Genomic DNA, 14174 nt, shown 5'->3' on the forward strand with positions numbered 1-14174 from the left:
GATATTGTAGAGAATCTTTGGAAATTGCCAAAAATGAGGTGGATAATAAGGACAGACATGAGTACTTGAGACCTAGTAGACGTAAAAGAGTTTTTTTAAGGTAGACCTAAATTTATCACTACTTTTAGTGAAGAATATGGGAGAATATGCAACATAGTGAGGGAAGCATTGCCCATTCTAAAAAACTGATGAGGCCCTATGTGAAATCATTAAAGAAGGGTTCACTTTTTATACCGAAAAGAGCCTAAAACTTTGGGTAATATTATGTCGCCCCTCAATGTTGCCCACAAAGGCTAAGGACAATTGGCTTACTATAAAGCCTGGCTTCTTCAAGTGTGGTAGTAAGAGATGCAATTCTTGCACTTATGCAACTTTTGGTAGCGAGTTTATATCCAGTGCCAATAAGAAAAGTTTTAAGATACAGGCACACATAACTTGTAATTAAAGTTATGTCATTTACCTCTTGACCTGTAGGGGGTGCCACAAGAATTATGTAGGTCAAACTACCAGGGCCTTGATAGACAGGTTTTTTGGAGTATATTCGCTCCATTGAAGACCCTGAATCCAAAACTCCGGTATCCCTACATTTCAAAAGGTTTCATGATTCTGACAGTTCTCTTTTGACATTTCAGGGCATCCAGCTGATCCCTAGACACCCAAGAGGGGGTAATAGAGGCATCGCTCTCAGTCGAAAAATAGTTTTTTTTTATCTTTCAGCTGGATACTCCGAATGCCAAAGGGTCCTCAACTCGGAGTGGGACGTAAAACTCTTTGTTGAAAGAATTTAACTTTACAGTTTTAGACATTATGCCATTTTTTTCTTCTTGTTCTATTGTGCTGAATTTAATATTAAATTTAATTTTTTGTTATATTGTCGCAATGATTGCTAACATATAAACTTATGGAGAACTTGTTAAGACATCTCAGTAGTGCATATATAAATATACTTATCTAAATAATGCTTAGTTCATTATGTTTATTTACATTTTTGTGTCTTTTTATGTGCTCTACTCACCTCACTTAGAATTATATTTATGTACATTTACCATTTAATTGTTTATATGTATTACATTCCTTCTTGTATCTCTTCTGTTTAACACTGCATGTGTACAAAGAAATGTGTGTCTTTGTTGCCCCTATCCGATTGGGTGAAGTTGTCCAATCTTGTGAAGGAGGAGGGCTCCTAATACATGTAAAGTAGCAGTGCATAACAGAATTGAGTTACGGTCATTGATAACGTCAGTCTGTCGATGAAAATGTGCTTGACCGATATTGAGCCACCTGTTTTTTCAATGTGTGTTACTTCATATATGATGGAATAATAAAGTGCTTTATCCACATTAGCAGGGTGCGTTCTTGTTGTTGGACTGTGCTTCTTGAAGAGGTAGAGGATCGCTTCTTTTTTACGGCACCTGCTATATTTTTGGTATTGCCCTTGTTTCTATCCAATCGTTGATGCTAACGGATCTCTGTAGGAGGGGGTGTGTCAGCCTACAGCTTGAAGACCAGTACGTTGTGTGTTACACTGATACACGGAGGAGGATTATCTGAGCGCTGCTCTGGAGTGTTTGCTTGCTATATATAAAAAGTAGTTTGTTAGCAAATAAACTAGCCTTGAACCATGGTATAAAATTAAAACAAGAACCTTTAGCTCAGACATAAACAGTCACTAAATTCTGATTAAAAATCAACAAACCAGACAAAAATCTGTGTGGTGTTGCTCTTTTATTGTTCCTACACCCAACTCATTTTGCTTTTCTTTCTGAGGGCATGGTGGGTTTACATATCTGGAAATGATCACACATGGAGCAAGTTTGGGAGCATTATGAAACACTGATCAGCACTGCTAATAGTTGAAGATCATGCCTCATAAGTAGATCCATTTCTGTGCAGATCTGCTGTACGAATAAATTTGAATTCCTGTTCATCGATAGTAGTTGATAAAAAACATTTTTGTTGCTGCACACTCCAGTGGTTTAACCAGTCTCTACATGCCCTCATAAACAATAACATGCTGTTGTAACTCTTGGCAGTGGTAACTAATAATTGGGGCAGGTTATTGGCTTAAGACAGAAAACATGCTCCTGCTAAAATGAGACTTAGCAAGGCAATATGCCCTTTAGCAAAAAAAAAAAAAAAATATTCAAACTGAGCCCCTGCCTTCCATTCCAACTGCCAATCAGATTGTTATAGTTATCTGGGAACCTAGATGCTCTGCTTGTTATTTGTCCATAGTCTTCAAAACTTCAATTTTATTCCGCTTTCTCTGCTTTTCACATTCTGCTCCATACTTCCTTATTCCTCACTGGACGCTAAACTACCGACAGTACCCCACACCTCTGGTTCATCCTTGATTGATACTCTCTCTATTTGGAGGGCTTAAGCTATTGCTGGTATCTTGCTCAGAAACCTAATACAACCCCACATAAAAATAAACAAAATAATTATTCAGGATAAAAGATATTGCATATACCTGTGTCTACAATGAACATTTCTTACCTCTCTTACTGGCCACTAGTAGGAACCTTATTGAAGTTATCATTAGGGCCTCCATGGAAATAATAAATTACATTAACCTTCCAGCTATTAATACTCAATGGCTTATGTATCCACAATATCGGAGCCCTCGGACAAAGAGGACATTGCTGGAAAAAAAGTGCGTCCCATTATATGTATAGTTTGAAAATAAAAAAAAAGGTAGCCTCCTGTTCACTTTTTACTTGTGCACTATACCTGCTTCCTTCACTCCCTAAATTATATGACATAACTGAGCCAGTCATTGAACATGCATTTAATATCAGAACACTATAGACTGGCATTTATCAGGTTTGCTTTTATCTTTCTTTAGTGCAAGTTAACCTGATACACAATGTACAAAATTGTTTTTTTTTAGAAGGCAGAGGCTCAGTTATAAGATCATTCTACTACTTGGGCTATAGTGTTTTTAGCCACTGGGAATTCTAAACACACACAGTGGCACCACCTACTAATGATTAACACACCCATTGTAGTCATGTGTGGCTGGTCAGTCCACCACAGCAGAAGCTTTCTTGTTATACTGTCCCTCTTTGGTTCATCAGCTTCCAGTGGTAAGCCACATTCAGTCTTTTCTCGCTATGTTCAATTCCCTAGTCCTTGGGTCAACAGTCTATTTCTGCTCCTGTTCCTCTGTAAGTGACGTCACCTCAAATGTGGTCTGTTCATCCTCCCCTTCTCCTGTGCCACAAGGCATGGCTACAAAAGTGCTGCCAGCTGGTGCCATCTGAGCCAGATTCTGTATGGTAGCACCAAGGCCTTGTAGGGTAAGGAGCTGGATAGGGCTCATAACTTTAAGTACAGTATTGCTGTCCTGCATAGCTGCAGTGCTCAATACAGTTAGATTAGAAGAATCAGGATGGATTTCCAGTGTGCTGGGGTAACCACTGCTTGAAGGGGTGAGAATAGTGTAACCTCCTAACACAGGAGATGGTGGGGAGTTGTTGGCCTGAGAATATGTGTTCTTGGACAACACATTTGTAGAAGAAGAGGGGACACTTGTGGAAATTACTTTGGTGAAGGGAAGGCTGGAGAGCTGGGAAATTGTCATTCCTTGTGGCAGGGTGATCTGTGCTGTCTGTGTATTGACCTGTGAGTTGATAGCAGCAGGACCTGAAGTGGCTCGAGTTAGTCTTGGTCGTTTTGTTGGAGTAGGGACACTTACAGGTGTTAGGGTCATCAACACATTGTTAAGATGTTGAGATTTGTGTTTGAGCTCCTTGGCACGTCTCCTGTGCTCATCGCATTGCTGCTCAAGTGCTGAAGAAAAAAAAGGAGGTACACATCAGTAAATAAACTGCAAGGCACAGAGCCCCATAACACATGGAATAGCATCTCGTATTTGTTCTGTACATTTTGAGCCACCACAGAAGCACTAACATATTTTTCATAGATCAAAGATGTTTGCAAATAATGTGAACCTCAAAAAAGGGAAGACATAAGGATCCATCTGTGTTTTATTTCTCAGACATACCTTTTAAACTGACTGATTTATTGTATGCTTTGATTTACAGGTCTACTCTTAGTGGTTCAGTGCTGCATCAATAATGATACCATTTGTATGTGTGTAACCCACCCATATAAATACCTATAAGGACCACAGTTACTGACAACATAAGGACTTTGCTATAGTGCACCTGTATACAGTATCATCAGTTATTGAGTTAACTTCTCATATAGACTGCTAGAGTGACTGCAAAATTCAAACCACTAGTTAATTTAAAAAAATGATTTGTCTGATATTTAAAATCAGCTATAACCTGGTTCAGTCAGTTAAAAATATGCCTTGCAAAATATTATCACTATATTTATTTCTTCAGAGACATTTAGTTGTTTTATGCTTCATAGAACAAAATCAGAACCAAAACGAGTTCTTAAAAGTGTTACCCGCTAAATCCCTGGTATACTGCTCTCTGGATCGATCCATTTGGCTTTTGTGACTGGCCAATACTTTCTTTATTAGATCCAACATGCCAAAGTTTTGAACAATGTTGTTGAGCAATACAGCATCTATTTTAAGAGAAAAATATGGATTTATAGCATGATAACCAGATGCACTACATTTTTCACAAACATTTGTCCCCCTTTCTAAGAAACCAATTGCTGTCCACCAGGATTTACAACTAACTACACAGTACTATGGTATTCCTTATGATCATGTCACATCCCCATTCTGATGTAAAGTAATATTGTTTGTTATTATATTTGTGGTCTACAATGAGTTGATTAGATTCCATTATATTCTACCAATCGGTAATCATTTTTCTCTTCTATATCCATTGAACTATACGTTTTCTAAACAGATAGTGAACTCTGAAGTTAAAAATACATTAAAATAACATTCTTTGTTAAATTTAAAGTGGACATTTTTATATGTATTACATTTTTTAAAGAATGTTCCTATGGTAAAAAAAATAAAATTGTATTGTGCTTGTGGGAAGTTGCACTGTTTTCCTTTGGTTTGGTTTATCCAACTAAAGGAAAACAATTCTAGTGAACATTAGCTTAAAGTGATAAAGTAAAGTATAAAACAAAACTGGGCAGTAAATAAATGTAATCTTTAAAGCAGGGGCACTTTCATTTATTAAAAACTTTGAAAGACGCTTCGTTTTTAAAATATTTCCCTCTTAGATATAGTAAACATACCGCCGTTCCTCCGCCCGCATCTCCTACCTTCTTTAGCATATCGATGACAAATCTGGCTTCCTCCAATCGTTGCGTGCCCCACGAGCTGGACTCCAAAGGGGGCACGCATCGATTGGAGGAAGTCGGATTTGTCATCGATATGCTAAGAAAGGCAGCTTTTAAAGATTACATTTATATACTGCCTAGTATTGCGTAAGTAGCAGACATACTGGTTGTAATACACAGGTTATAATGTAAACTATAATTACATTTGCATTCTGTATTTATTACGTTATTATTATTATTATTATTATGAATCTGCAAATGATGCAAATATAATATTGAATCAAGAGTTCATGTTTGCAAATTGTATAAATTATAAGATTACTATATTCATTGTTGTTGAGGCTGTGGATTGTAGCGCAGTTATAAAGGATTATATCCACAAGCTGAAATTTCCTTCTTCTGATTGGTGTTGCATTTAAGTGACAGCCCGAATTGCTGATCATCTTAAAATAAGCCTGACAGATGATGAGGATGCTGCTTGCAAACACGCCAAGCCCGTAACTATGCATTGGTGAAGGAGAAAAGCCCTAACACTTTTACGAATGAGGAGGCGGCAGCTGGGCTCCAATCTTATGACCGAACAAACTGGAGGGTATGCAGTAAGAAAAGTTAAAAACTGTCTAAGCTTGTTAGCTCTGGCTGCTGACAAATGTTCAAAGACTATAATAGAAAAGTTCAGCACACACTGTGCTGTACGCCAGATAGTAGCTTATTACCAAGCTTTAATCATATCCATATAGCAATAAAACCAAGACAGCATACAGAGTCAAACACATTTCGTATATCGTTCTTCCTCAATGACTCATATTTTGCCTTTTTCAAGTTTGGGACTTATTATTATTATTATTGTTATAGAAAAAAAGCTCTTGATCCTGTTGATACTGTAATTACAAGCAGGGACTGCATCTTAAAATGTCTGTTCTTGTACCCTTTTAATTTCTAATAAAGCTGTATTGAGAAAAAAATAGAAAGGGTAATGTAGTGAAGCAAAATCTGGAAAAACTTAGCAATAAGTCTGCGTGTGGCAACATCAGGAAGATTTCTGAAAGAGGTTAATACACGGCTTGCTGCACGCTTACCATGGAGCTGTATAGGTGGTGTTTGGAGACGATCTTTCAGACCCATCATGGTTTCCAGCAGCTCCTGGTGGAACTCCTGAATAACATCCTCCAAAAGGCCAGCTTCCTTAAGGCTTTGCCAGAAAATCAAGGTGTCATCTATAGAAAACAAAAGTAATGATGTATTACTCAATAATGGCCTAGATTACAAGTGGAGCTCAAAAATATTACTGCTATAAGGTTAGGTTACTAGTGGGGCGTTAACATTTGCACGCAAGTGATATCAGAATATCGCGGTCATGTTAATTTGCATGCATATTGCAAGTTGAAAATAAACATGTTCGCTCGAGCGCAATCAAATTCAATGTGCGTCGGGTTAGCACAACTGAAAACTTTGTTTAATGGGTTGGTATAAAATATAAGTTGCACCAAACACAACAAAAATACATTAAAATAAACTGTTACACTTTTCTGCTTCTTACTCTTCACCTTTTTGTATCCTGCGTTAATAAAGATTGGAATTTTATTCCTTGTGCTTTGAATGACTCGCTGGTTTCTCAGATCTTGGACTCATATAAACACTATCTGATAAAAATTAGTCATATAAATAATAATAGTAATAATAATGGTTTACTTTAAAGAGTTACAATTTACAGTGGTATTTTGGAATGTGCTCAAGTAATTTAAAGGGACAGTATACACCAATTTTCATATAACTGCATGTAATAGACACTACTATAAAGAAGAATATGCACAGATGCTGATCTAAAAATCCAGTATAAACCTTTTTTTTTTTTTTAAACTTACTTACAAGCTCCCAGTTAAGCACTGATGAGGTTTGGCTGGGACACCCAAAGGGGCTAAGAGCAGACCCCCCAACATATGAAAAGGCCCATTATACAAACAGTAGGAAGCAGGAGTCTGTAAACACATATATATCTGACACTGTTGGGGCTTGGTTAGAAGTCTGAAAATCTGCACAAAGTTATAAAAAAATAAGCAAAACTTTACATTGTTACAAAAACACTACCAGATAGGCTAAATAAATGGATCATCTACAAAACATTTATGCAAAGAAAAATCTAGTGTATAATGTTCCTATAACTTACTACTTGTTTACAAGCGCAGCTTTTGTTCTGTACAGATAACATATAATCTGACAGCAGTTTCTACATTATAAGTCTTATGTTTCACAGAAAAACGCAGAAAAAAGCTCCGTACCTGCAATAGTGCCAGTCCAGTCCCCAGTGCTCTCGCAAGTTTCTATAGTGATAGTTGTTGGGTTCCCATTCACTGCAAAATACAAAAAAAAAGAAAAGGAAACAATGTAATAATGTACTGAAGATGATGAAGGGAAGGGCAATAAAGCATAGATGATGATGAGGGGATAGCAGATGGTTTTATATTTACTAGTGATCAATACGGGATATAAGATGCAGCTATTAGTTATCATCAAAAGATAAAAAATATCATATAGTACATTCATTAGAAGTGGAAAATACAGTATTATTTTTATTTTATATATATATATATATATATATATATATATATATATATATATATATATATATATATATATATATATATATATATATATATACACACACACACTATATGGCCAAAAGTATGTGGACACTTGACCATCACACATATATGAGTTTGCTAGATATCCCATTCCAAAACCATGGCCATTATTATGGAGATGGTTACCCCTTTGCGAATTGGGTTAAACACATAGTTAAAGTACTGCTCTAGAGCTGCAGCCAATCAGCAACACTAGTTGTACATCTAGGTCATGTGACAAGCTCTGCTGATTGGGTGAGCGTCAGTTTCCACTCAAGACCAGCAGTTCTCAGCGACTTCTGAGCGGTACTTTATTTTAAACACATACATTTGCAGGGTCGATAGTGATAAAACGACATGCTCTATCAACTGAAAATGTGCCATTTTGTTACTATAATGGTCCTTTAATGTATACTAGGGTAAGGCCTTGACCAGAATGCTATGGAATGTCATGGTCCTTGGCTCCTTATACATAAGTGTTTTAGAATATAGGAAAACCTAACTCATGCAACAATTTACTTCATGGAAAAAATATAAAGATTTATATACCAAGTTTAGCCATTTGCCAAACAACATAACTACATAAGTAATAATTATAGGTTAACTGGGTCCAGATAGAATTTATAGCCATGATCCACTATCATCACAGTTAAGATGAAGACAAAAATAAAAAAATAACAAGATGATTCTGTTTTGTCGATTGGAAAGCTGCTCTCAAGCCCACAAGTATTTGTTATTAAAGAGATATTCTGGTCAAAATGTAAATGCATATAGATGAATTACATGTTTGAATAGAAATAGATTTGCAATATATATGTATTGGCATAAATGCTTCTAGTAAGTTATCATTGTTTTAGTGTTAAAAAGTTCTCTGCACGTGCATGTGAGGCATAGCTAGAGATTCTCAGTGCAACAGCATTTTAAATAGTGTAGCTAAACAGAGAGCCAGTGGGGCTTGTATCATGTCAGCAATTAACAAATTGAGTCATTACCAGATGATACAAGCACTTTAGGCTCTCTTAGCAAGTGCTGTGTTTAAAATGCTGGTGCATGGTGCATACTTAAATACACTTTTGAAACAGCTATAGCTTTTATTAGAATTATTTTTGCTAATACATGAATACTACAAAAATGTTTCTATTCTAAACTGAAATGTATCCATGTGGATTCATATTTTCGCTGGAATGTCCCTTTAACAGTACATCAAAGTGATTAATTGTCCGATAAGCTGACACGCATTTCCCCTTAAAACTGCTTTTTCAAGGTTACCTGCTGTATTTGTCATTGTAACATCCCACATGTAAAAGTGCCAGAAAGTGTTGCAACCCTATATATTTTTTTCTTTATTTATACCAGCACTGAGGGCCTGATATTCAACACCTTTCCAATGAAGATATTGTAAGAAGTCTTGTTGTATGGCGAGGCCCTTATGTAGTGTTCTTTATGTGAAACAGACACTCTTAAATTACAATAAAAAGGTGTAAAAATAATTCCAAAGATTTTGTGTCATTTCTCTCCATGCCATTGTGGTTTTGAATATCAGGCCCTAAGGAGGGGGGGTGCATGGAAGCCAAGTCAGGGTGGTAAAAATGTCAGGCAGTTATCTCTAAGATTATTTAGAAGCAACTCTAGGGTATTACATATGTAAAAGAAAAAGTTTATTTGGACTGAAAAGGAGGGGAAATATGCCTGGTAACCTCACTGGGATCTGAAAAGGATATTATTGGCTGTATTGTGTTTGAACAACCACAAATGTTCCCTCTGTATCTCTATGAATCCCTTCCTGCTCAGAGCATGCGTACAATACTTACATTCAGTGGAAGCTGGAGTGATAGGAATATACTCAGTGGATGTCTGGCTGCAGAGTGATACACGGCTTCCTGTCAGGTCAATTTTGGTGCTTCGACAAGTGTTGGAACACACTTTAGAGTGCTGATAAAAATCCAGCTCCCCTGAATCCATAATCTTCCTAGTATATTTTCACAATAAATAAATAAAATTAAGCAAATAACTAAAAATATATTACTACTACATGTTAACATACACATTTTCATGTTTAAAATGTTAAATAAAAGCTGCTATTTTGTTGAACTAAGAGCACGTGCATGTTTAAAAGGGGCATTGAAGTTAAAATTAAACAAATAGACTGGAGAGAGCATTGTATTTTAAACAACTTTCCAGTTTACTTCTATTATCAGCGTTGCTTAGTTCTCATTATGCTTTCTTAAAGAGTAATTGTAGGTGAGCTCAGAAGTGTGCACGTGTCTTTAGCCATCTGGCAGCAGTGTTTACAACAAGGTTTATAGCAATGTTATATATAGTTGCAAACACTGTTGCCATAGAATGCTAAAGACATGTGCACACTCTAAAACCTACCTTGCTTTATTCTTCAAAAAAGGATACCAAGAGAGCAAAGCATATTTGATAATAGAATAGAATTAAAAGTTGTTTAAAATTGCATACTCTTAATCATGAAAGTTTAACTTTGACTTTACTGTCCCTTTACGGACAACTCACCTATACGATTGCTTGTGTTCCTCAGAAAAAGTCGTTTTTAAATAATAAGAAATGTAATATATTTTAAAATACCCTCTTTTAGATGCAAGAACAAAGACAAAATACTTTCCCTTTACAATTGCTACTTTGGGGTATATTTAACAAGCTTGCCAGAAACGGAAATTAAAGGGACACTAAACCCAATTTTTTTCTTTCATGATTCAGATAGAGCATGCAATTTTAAGCAATTTTCTAATTTACTCCTAAATTTTCTTCATTCTCTTGCTATCTTTATTTGAAAATGCAGGAATCTAAGGTAAGGAGCCGTACCATTTTTGGTTCAGCACCTGAATAGAGTTTGCTGATTGGTTTGCTACATTTAGCCAACAATCAGGAAGCGCTACCCAGGTACTGAACCAAAATGGTCCGGCTCTTAAGCTTTCATTCCTGCTTTTTCAAATAAAGATGGCAAGAGAAAAAAAAGAAAATTGATAATAGGAGTAAATTAGAAAGTTGCTTAAAATTCCATGCTCTATCTGAATCATGAAACAAAAAAATTGGGTTTAGCGTTCCTTTAAGAAGCAGGGGTCGGGATGATTGACACCCCCTGCTAGCAGCCAATTGGCTGCGAGTGTGCAGGGGGCGGCATTACACAAGCATTTCACAAGAAATGCTTGTGCATTGATAAATATTGACAGCGTATGCTGTCGGCATTTAGCGATGTCGGGTGGACATGATTCACTACAGAGAATCATGTCTGCTCGGCACTTGTTAAATTCACCCCTTTGTACCAAGATTTATGTTATTTTAAGGACAGTTTTTCAATATGACACAAGTATTATAAGGACTACATAGACCCCGTAATGGAAGCTGCTGACAAGGCAGGTTAGCTTTGGTATTTTTATGTCCTCCTTTTGTATGAGGGTACTATAAAAATAAAATAGGATTGCATTTGTTAAAGTGTTCCAATCCATGGAATGTGAATTTTAACAGAGCTGTGTCTCCTTCATTGTAAGGTTACTGTTTCTTACTTGCTCTTGTCGGTTTATCATTCTATGCCTTTCAATAAAGCTAAAAAATATCTATAAAATAAGCTTCAGGAAGGCTAACCTGAGCATGACTCCATTCATCCGAATTGCTCTCTTCCAATCCTTTAATGTAGATTTGCCAGCTAAGTGGACAAACTCTTTGGGGCTCAGCAGATGTTCATTGTACTGTGGAAAAAAAAGACACAGTTTATTATATCAGGAAGTCCGCGCTTGGTATATTCATATGTTGGATTTACATGTCTTGTATCATTTAGTTAAAAAATATACTATACTATTTATTAAAGGGATATCAAACCGTGTTAATTTAGTTTGATAAAAGTAAACATAAAAAAGGCAGAGGGCCAGATTATATATATATATATATATATATATATATATATATATATACACACAGTATATTAATAAAAGTATGCAAAGGGCCCGCACTCACGGTTACCAAGCATCCACCCAGGGTGCTTCCAATATCAAAGTATAGGTAGTAGAGAAAAGGATGCAATCGCCAGGATTTTCAAATCACTACCTTTATTTCTTGTAACGTTTCGGGGTGTTACCCCCTTCGTCAGACACCAACAAAAATAATAATTATTTTTGTTGGTGTCTGACGAAGGGAGTAACACCTCGAATATATATATATATATATATATATATATATATATATATATATATATATATATATATATATATATATATATACACACACATACACATACACGCACACACACACACACCAGTTAAAAAATGTCAATGTTTATTGCACATATCATTAAACTGTATGTTCTATTATGCAATTATTTTGTGCTTTGGACAGCAGAAAATGTTATATTAGAAAGTATCACACAGCCCCACCTGGCTACTTTATAATGCCACCTGGCTGGCAAAATATTCTGTGGAGAACACTGTACACTATATAGCCCTTTCCATTCAAACACCTTGTCATATATCATATTTCTTGTAACCCTTAAAAAAATTAAATAATATTTAGATTAATATATTTATCATATAGTGATTATATGAGTGTTTTATTTGATACACATTTTTTTAACCCTTACACTTTAAGCTAAATCTTCACTTGCTCTAATCCGATGCATGCTAATTTAGTTTGCGGTTGAGCAAACATGTTTACTTTCAACTTGTAATATGCGTGGCAAGTTAGCAAGGCTGAGATATTGGTCATTGTGACTTGTGCTGACTGCTAGGACAGACATTGTTTTTTTTTTATTTCAAAATTCTACCAAATATTATGTTTGCTTCTCTCCAATTCTATTTCTATTTTTGTCTCCAAGTATCAACCACTTTGCCCTCTGATTACTCCACAATCCCTCTATAAACACTGCTAGTCCTTGTCATTTGAAGTCCCTCTTACTCTGGTCTTCTCAGGGAAGTAATTAAAGGGAAAGTAATTGTTTAAAAAGATAGATAATCCATTTCTTACCCATTCCCCAGTTTTGCATAACCAAAATTGTTATATACTATACTTTTTCCCTCTATGATTACCTGTAACTAAGCCCCTGCAAACTGCCCCTTATCTCAGTGCTTTGTACAATCTTGCATTTTAGCCAATTAGTGCTGGTTCTTGTATAACCATTATCATTCTCCACGGTAGTGAGCACAATGTAATCTATATGGCACACATTAACTAGCACTGTCTGGCTGTTGTGCAAGATTTATAAAGCTAATAAAAATCACTAAGATAAGAGGCGGCCTGCAGGGGCTTAGAAAAAGGCAAATGTAGAGGTTATAAAGTATATTAATATAACAATGTTGGTCATGCAAACTTGGGAAATGGGTATTAAAGGCGTTATCTATCTTTTTAAAAAAAAAATAATTTAAAAACAAATATCAAGGAGACTGTTCCTTTTAAGGTCACACAAAGCCGTGAATTGAAAAACATCTGCATACAAAATAAGCTTTTATAAGCATTTAAATAGAGTTTTAAACTTTGGATTCAAAGTTAAAGAGACAGTAAACACTTTGAGTATTTAATATAAAATGCTTAATTATGTGTAGTAAAACAGCATTGCAATGTACTTGCATTATGCCAAGGACATACTTGAAAACGAGAGAAATCTCAATGTATCCTTCCTGGTAAAATATTTTGTAAATGAATTATATATTTTGCACCATTTTCCTGAAAATAAAGTCTGAAAATTAATAGTTTCCAGTTCTAACAACTGGAAGGGAAAATAGACTCCACAAGCCTAACTCTACTACATATATGTCCTTAATTTTTCTTTGCATAAATGTCTTGTAGATGATCCATTTATATAGCTCATAAAGGTTTTTTTTTTTAAAGTATAGCTTTGCTTATTTTTAAATAACACTGTGCTTATTTTCAGATTTCTAACCAAGCCCCAAAGTTTTAGGCGTATACGGATGTATACCTATTCCAGCTTGCTCCTGTTTGTGTAAAGAGATTTTTCATGTGCAGAGGAAGGAGGAGGGGGGCGTGTCTGATTTCTTTTGCTATAGAACCACTTGCAGTGGGTGTTCCAGCTAATCTTTTTTAACAGTGCTAAACTGGGAGCTTCTAAGTAAGTTTTTAAAAGGTTTTATCCTGGATTTTTATATCAGTATCATTACATGCAGTTAAATGAAAATTGGTGCATACTGTCCTTTTAATTGGCTACAGTAGAGATTATCATATAAGGAACTGCAAAGCAGTGGTTATTTTGCTACCATAACAGCTGTTGCTAGCCTTTTCTATACAAGTAACAAGTTTGGATTGGCGGTTCCATATGATGGGTGGAGTTTGCAGAAAACATGGTCTTACTATATTCAAATC

The 14174-nt window shown here is 35.7% G+C and overlaps 1 protein-coding gene across 3 annotated transcripts in view; it reads right to left on the reverse strand.

Moving 5' to 3' along the window:
- Nucleotides 1–1708: 1708 nt before the first annotated feature.
- Nucleotides 1709–14174, reverse strand: part of GMEB2 (glucocorticoid modulatory element binding protein 2) — a 53635-nt gene continuing 41169 nt past the window's right edge. For all 3 annotated transcript variants that reach the window (XM_053701229.1, XM_053701064.1, XM_053701147.1), the window contains exons 5-10: nucleotides 11454–11557; nucleotides 9659–9816; nucleotides 7506–7577; nucleotides 6306–6443; nucleotides 4423–4545; nucleotides 1709–3795 (exon numbers count right to left, since the gene is read on the reverse strand). In XM_053701229.1, coding sequence (XP_053557204.1) covers nucleotides 3149–3795; nucleotides 4423–4545; nucleotides 6306–6443; nucleotides 7506–7577; nucleotides 9659–9816; nucleotides 11454–11557 — 1242 coding nt within the window. In that variant the 3' untranslated portion in view covers nucleotides 1709–3148. The remainder of the gene's footprint in view (nucleotides 3796–4422; nucleotides 4546–6305; nucleotides 6444–7505; nucleotides 7578–9658; nucleotides 9817–11453; nucleotides 11558–14174) is intronic.

The sequence above is a fragment of the Bombina bombina genome, chromosome 1 (assembly GCF_027579735.1).
Source record: "Bombina bombina isolate aBomBom1 chromosome 1, aBomBom1.pri, whole genome shotgun sequence".
NCBI lineage: Eukaryota > Metazoa > Chordata > Amphibia > Anura > Bombinatoridae > Bombina > Bombina bombina.